Raw genomic sequence first — 6,815 nt, forward strand, 5'->3', positions numbered from 1 at the left:
CGGGAGAAAATCGTCGAGGTAAGCTCGTTTCGAATTGTCGATCTCTCAAATATCCTTTCACAATCCTCGCTTCTATTAAAATGGCAACGAACGTAGAAGCCAATAGCAACGAACGCATCCGGATGCTCAAGTATAAACAACGGGCATTCAAAGGCCAGGTGACGGTATTTAAAGATTTTATTCACAAGCTACAACCTTCCGAAAACGCGCCGTTCAAACTTCGCGAGCGCATTGAGCGTATACGCAGTCTCTTCGACTCCTTCAACAGGGACCAAGATGAATTGGGGTACCTTGAAAATCTGGAGGGTTTAGACCCCGAACGCATAACAATTACGGACAATTACGACGATGCCCTCGCGGACGCCCGCCGTTTGTTAGATAGCCTTGAGAAACCGGCCCGAAACAGCACACCGGTCAACGCTTCCGACTCCTCCTTGATCGGGTCTCCGTCGCACCCGATCACCATCAATTTGCCAAAAATAGATTTGCCAAAATTCGACGGGAAGCTCGAAAACTGGACGACGTACAAAGACGCGTTTCTTACGATGATAGACGCCCATCCAGGTCTTGCAAACAACCAAAAATTAAATTATCTGCGTCTATCATTATTGGGCCAAGCCGCGGACGCGATCGGTGCATTCGCGATCACAGAGGATAACTATAAAACCGCGTGGACTCACCTCTGTGAAATCTATGACAACAAACGCGTGTTAATTCTCCGTCATGCCGCGTTGCTTATTGATACGCCGACGATGCAGAACGACTCTCCGGAATCCATTCGAGCCCTACGAAACCATTTACAGCTGCACATTAGGTCATTGCAGGCTCTCGGTCGGACGCCAGAAGATATCGGCAATGACCTATTGTGTAGCCTCGCGATTTCGAAAATGGGAAAGGGCACCCTGAAATCGTGGGAACGTACCCTGACCGATACAGAGGCGCCAAAAATCGAGGAGGTGTTCAAACACCTCCACATTGCGGCGCATCAAACGGAAAGCTACGTTTCCACGACCTCGACGCGAACCACGTTACGGAACCATCACGAGGTTCCAAACAAGGAGCCGAAAGGGTCGGGCAGGCATCAGAAGCATTCGAAACCAAGCCCGACGTACTCTCAAGTCACGCGACATCGGACGTACGTCACGAAGGAACGGACGCCACCGTCGTCACCGCGTTCGACATCAATCGCGCGTTCGACCTCATCGCGGGCGTCTACACCGCGGTCGACACCACCCTCGTCGCCTTCAACGCAACGACGACGAATCTCGCGCCCCTCTTCACCGCGACAGGAGGAAAACACGCCGCGTTGCCACCTTTGCAAGGGAGTCCACGCGATGTATCATTGCGCGAAATTTGCCGCGATGACGATAGCCGAGCGAACCGAAGCGGCTCGAAAGGCAGGGTTGTGCCTTAACTGTCTCCGAGACGGTCACAAAACTGAGAACTGTCGATCCGGGACCTGTCGTGTGTGCCACGGACGACACAACACGAAGCTTCACCGTCATAACGAGACAGCTAAGGCATGACTAAGGGTACCTACACAAACCACGTCACGTCCGACGGCTACACAAACCACGTCACGTCCAACGGCTACACAAACCACGTCACGTCCAACGGCTATACAAACCACGTCACAACCAACGGCAACACGAACCGCGACACGAACCGCGACACGAACCGCGACACGAACCGCGACACGATCGTCTCCGACACGAACCGCGACACGAACCGCGACACGAACCGCGACACGAACCGCGACACGACCGACTCCGACACGAACCGCGACACGACCGACTCCGACACGAACCGCGACACGACCGACTCCGACACGAACCAAGACACGAAAGGTACAACACGTTTGTACGGCCTCCGCGATCGACGTCCCTGCGAATAATCTGCTCGCCACGGCAGTCGTCAACGTTCTCGACCGCGACGGAAGGGCAGTAGAGTGTCGCACGCTGATAGACACGTGCTCCACCGCCAACTTCATGACCGAAAATCTCGCCGCGAAATTAAAACTACCGGCTCAAAAGAGCGCGACAACGATTGAAGCGCTCAATCAAATGAGCACGGTAGCTACGAAATTAATCACGGCAACGATAAAATCTAGAATGGCGAACTATCAGCGTGTGTTAACATTCTACACCATTCCAAAAATCTCGGGTCCAACACCGGATCAACAGATCGACCGCGCAAACATTCCCATTCCTCCGAACATCAGACTCGCGGATCCGCAGTTCCATCGTCCGGGAACCGTGGACATGCTCATCGGCACCGGACCTGCGTTGTCGTGCCTGAGCATCGGGCAACGGAGTCTCTCCCCCCGAAACGGACCGGACATGATTCTCCAAAAAACACAGTTTGGATGGATCATCGGGGGGAGCGTTCCGACCGCGAAATCACGTATCAAGGCCCAGACTTTCCTTACAAGTCTACAGTTCGACTTAAGGAAATTCTGGGAATTGGAGGACGGTCCTCATATACAACATCTGACTTCGGAGGAACGGGAATGTGAAGAACACTTCAAGGATAACGTTACACGCGACAGCACCGGCCGTTACGTCGTAGCGTTACCCTTCAACGAAAAGAAACGGGACATCGCGGAATCGCGATCGCGCGCACTAAACCGTCTAGCAGCACTCGAGCGGAAACTGAAAAGGGACTCGTCGCTCAAACGCGAGTATTCCAACGTTATGAAGGAATACCTCGACTTAGGGCACATGAGCCAGGAGGAAACCCCCGGCACGCACGGTTTCTACCTGCCTCATCACGCGGTCCTAAAAGAGTCGAGCGAAACCACGAAGGTCCGCGTAGTGTTTGACGGTTCCGCGAAATCGAACAGTGGAGTCTCCCTCAACGATGCCTTGATCACCGGACCGACGATTCAGGACGATCTGCTGGCGTTGCTTTTGCGATTTCGTATGCATGCATACGTCATCACAGGCGATATCGAGAAAATGTACCGCCAGTTTATCATACGTCCTGAGGATCGGCCGTATCAACGCATCTTGTGGCGAGACGAACACAACAACATAAAGACATACACGTTGAACACGGTCACATTCGGTTTGACCTCTGCTCCGTACCTCGCGATCCGGTGTTTGCATCAACTCGCGCAAGATGAACAGAACAACTATCCCGTGGCGGCAGATGTTCTTCGACGCGACTTGTACGTGGACGATCTCATAACGGGAGCAAATACATACACGGAAGCATTGAACATTCGCGATCAAATGCTCGGGTTATTAAAACGCGGCGGACTCAATATCAGACAGTGGGTCTCCAACCATCCGCGACTTCTCGGCGGACTCTCCACGTCGCAAATTCACCCGAAGGTTTTTGGCGACACAATGGTAAAAACCCTCGGCGTGTCTTGGGACTCGCGCCGCGACAACATCATTTACGTAGTCGACTCGAACCATAACCAGCGGGTCACGAAACGCAACATTCTTTCCGCGATCGCGAAAATTTTCGACCCCTTGGGCTTACTCGCGCCGGTCATCGTCACCGCAAAAATCCTGATGCAGCGATTGTGGCAACTGCAGTTAGACTGGGACGAGTCACTCCCAGCTCTTTTTCATACGGAGTGGACTACGTACGTCAAGGAATTGCCACGGTTGGAGCACGTTCGGTTTGAACGACACGTGTCTCAACGCGCGGCTAGACGTATCGAGCTCCATGGGTTCTGCGACGCGAGCGAGCGAGCCTATGGAGCTTGCATTTACATCCGCACGATAGATTCCGCGGAGAACATCAAATCTCAATTGTTGTGCGCAAAGTCTCGAGTCGCACCATTGAAGACCGCCACTCTCGCTCGTCTAGAATTATGCGGTGCCGTCCTCCTCGCATCCCTCTACACGACCGTACGCGACGCACTGACTTACCGACTCGACAAGACATACTTCTGGACGGACTCGACAATCGTACTAAATTGGTTACAAAAGGAACCAAACACGCTAAAAACATTTGTGGCCAATCGCGTGGCAGAAATACAGAAAAGGACCGACATTGCCGCGTGGAATCACGTACGCTCGAACGACAATCCGGCGGACTTAGTTTCACGAGGACAGACCCCCTCGGAGTTCGCTCGTGCCTCGATCTGGTACCATGGCCCACAATGGCTCAGCCACGACCGTTCGAGGTGGCCTGAGTCAAGGTTCGCGCCCTCCACGGAGGTACCGGAATCGCGGCCGGTGATGTGTCTCGCCACGTCCGTCGTTCGAGACGACGGAATTCTGCGACGGTTTTCATGCATAAAGAGACTTCAGCGTATCGTGGCCTACTGTTTACGGTTCAAAAAGGACTATCGCGCGAACGGACCACCGTCGGTTGAGGAGATTCGCCGCGCTAACGAACGCGTTGTTTTACTCGCGCAGGCTTCCGCGTTCGCGACTGACTTGCACCGCCTCGACACTGAGCGCGAACTCAGTCCCAAAAGTAAGTTGCTCCCGTTGCACCCGTTCCGCGACAAAAAGGGAATACTTCGCGTCGGAGGCCGACTACAAAACTCCGACCTACCGTTCGACCAAAAACATCCGATATTACTGCCCAAGGGACACTACATAACCGAACTGATCATTCGACAAACACATATCGACAACCACCACGCAGGACTGAACACGACGTTACACAACATACGACAACGGTACTGGCCCATCGACGGCAAAAATTCGGTGCGTAAAATCATACGACAATGTATCCGTTGCTTCCGCGTCAGCCCACCGAGCACCGAATATGTAATGGGTCGTCTACCCATTACCCGCGTCACCCAATCTCGACCCTTCCAGAATTGCGGCATCGACTATTGTGGACCATTTTCCGTTAAGGAGAAGAAATATCGAAACCGGGCTCGCGTTAAGGTTTACGTTGCCGTCTTTGTCTGCTTCGCTACGAAGGCCGTCCATCTCGAGGTTGTCAGCGACATGACGACGGAAGCGTTTATCGCCGCGTTGAAACGCTTCATTTCGCGAAGGGGCATATGTCGTAACATCTACTCGGATAATGGCACCAATTTTGTGGGTGCCAATAACGAACTCACCCGGCTCTACCAAGATTTGCAAGGGGATGATGTGTTACGGCATTTCCTTACCGATAAGGAGATGTCATGGCACTTCATTCCCTCAATTTCCCCCAATTTCGGTGGTCTCTGGGAAGCTGCGGTAAAATCTTTTAAACACCATCTCCGACGGGTAATGGGTGACAATTTATACACGTTCGAACATTTCAATACCATAGTAATCGAAATAGAAGCGATCCTAAATTCCCGTCCGCTGACACCACTTTCGTCAGATCCTAATGATCCTTCTGCTCTCACTCCCGCCCATTTTTTAATCGGCAATTCGTTGACGGGCATGCCCGAGACGAGTTTTCACGATGTGCCGAGCAATCGCCTGTCATCCTGGCAACATGCCCAGAAGGTGAAACAGGACTTTTGGACTAGGTGGCACAAGGAATATATCCACCACCTCAACGTGCGACAAAAATGGACCCGAGGATCGCACGAAATCAAAACGGGATCTCTCGTGGTCCTCAAGAACGACCATCTTCCGCCGCTGCAGTGGGACCTCGGACGCATCGAAGCCGTACACCCCGGCTCAGATGGCGTCATCAGGGCGGTGACAGTTCGTACGGCAAACGGCACGTTCAAGCGGAATGTCAAGCAACTCGCGCTTCTTCCGACGGAAGACAACGCTTGACATCCCAGGGTGGACTGGAGCATCCACGCAGTCCACGGCCTCCACGAGAAGAAGATCATCCTCTCGGATCCTCACACGAATTTAGGATTAAGTCTTCGTCGTCTACACGACCCCGTATCGCAACATTGTATATTACATTCGCACATTGTCAACACTCGTACGCAAATTGATCGACAGGGTCTCTCAACGGGGGGAGCATGTTCCGTCGTGGAACAAGGGGCCTTTCGGGATACCGAGGACCGCGGCACGTCGATACACGGTTCTGGTTTATGACACGGGCGCAAACACGATCGAGCGTTCGGGACAGTTGATCCGGGGCCCGGCTTCGGCCATTGTGCAAGTCAGCCTCGCATTTTCTGTCCCGTACAAAAATCGCCCCTGTCATAAACCAGACAAATTCTCGCGCAGCGGCGAGGATTACCCGCGGCCATGGGTACGTGCCCGTACTTAGGTGGGCACGTGCACATGGGCCCACGTAACGGGGTTTTCGTCGCTGACTAACCGAACGTGCGCGCAACAGCGAGGACTACCTGCGGACAAGGGTGCGTACTCACATCGGGGTACACCCTTGCACGTTCGTCAAGGTAGCGGTATTTTCTCGCTGTTGCCAAATGTATTTTTTACTCGAGACTTCGTCGATCTCTTGTTCCCACTCCGTCAGCATCCCCTTCCGTACATCCGAAGGAGGGGTAAGAAAGTTGACTTGTGGGTGCAAGAGTTCCGACGAAGGTCAGTCATACATCCGCATTCGACAAGTCAGTCATCCATCCGCATTCGACAAGTCAGTTATACATCCGCATTCGATAAGACAGTCATACATCCGCATTCGACAAAACCTGTTCATTTTCAAAGTTAGTCATACACACGCATCCATAGTTCACGACACGCGTTCGACAAATAGAATTCACGTACAAATTTCTCGATTCGAACAAAACGTAACGCGAACACGCGACCACTGCTCTACCGACGGATCCAGGTGCCCAAGATTAATTTGGCGGGCATCACACGTCGATCGTAGCGTAACAATTTCTGGTTATACGAACCGGATCTGCTAACTACGACACACTACACATTTTTGGTCCGTCGAGCCGGATTTGCTACCTACGACCCAGCATAACA

General features: G+C 52.8%; 1 protein-coding gene across 1 annotated transcript; it reads left to right on the forward strand.

The window, feature by feature from the left end:
• The first annotated feature begins 1,988 nt into the window (after window positions 1-1,988).
• On the forward strand, window positions 1,989-5,696 carry LOC143174539 (uncharacterized). Its single transcript, XM_076367834.1, has one exon. The coding sequence runs from the start codon at window positions 1,989-1,991 to the stop codon at window positions 5,694-5,696; it is 3,708 nt and encodes a 1,235-aa protein (XP_076223949.1).
• Window positions 5,697-6,815: the final 1,119 nt, after the last annotated feature.

The sequence above is a fragment of the Nomia melanderi genome, chromosome 5 (assembly GCF_051020985.1).
Source record: "Nomia melanderi isolate GNS246 chromosome 5, iyNomMela1, whole genome shotgun sequence".
Classification (NCBI taxonomy): Eukaryota; Metazoa; Arthropoda; class Insecta; order Hymenoptera; family Halictidae; genus Nomia; species Nomia melanderi.

Bases quoted from the DNA above. Each gene is read 5' to 3' on its own strand.
- LOC143174539 (XM_076367834.1), top strand. From the start codon at position 1,989: ATGACCGAAAATCTCGCCGCGAAATTAAAACTACCGGCTCAAAAGAGC.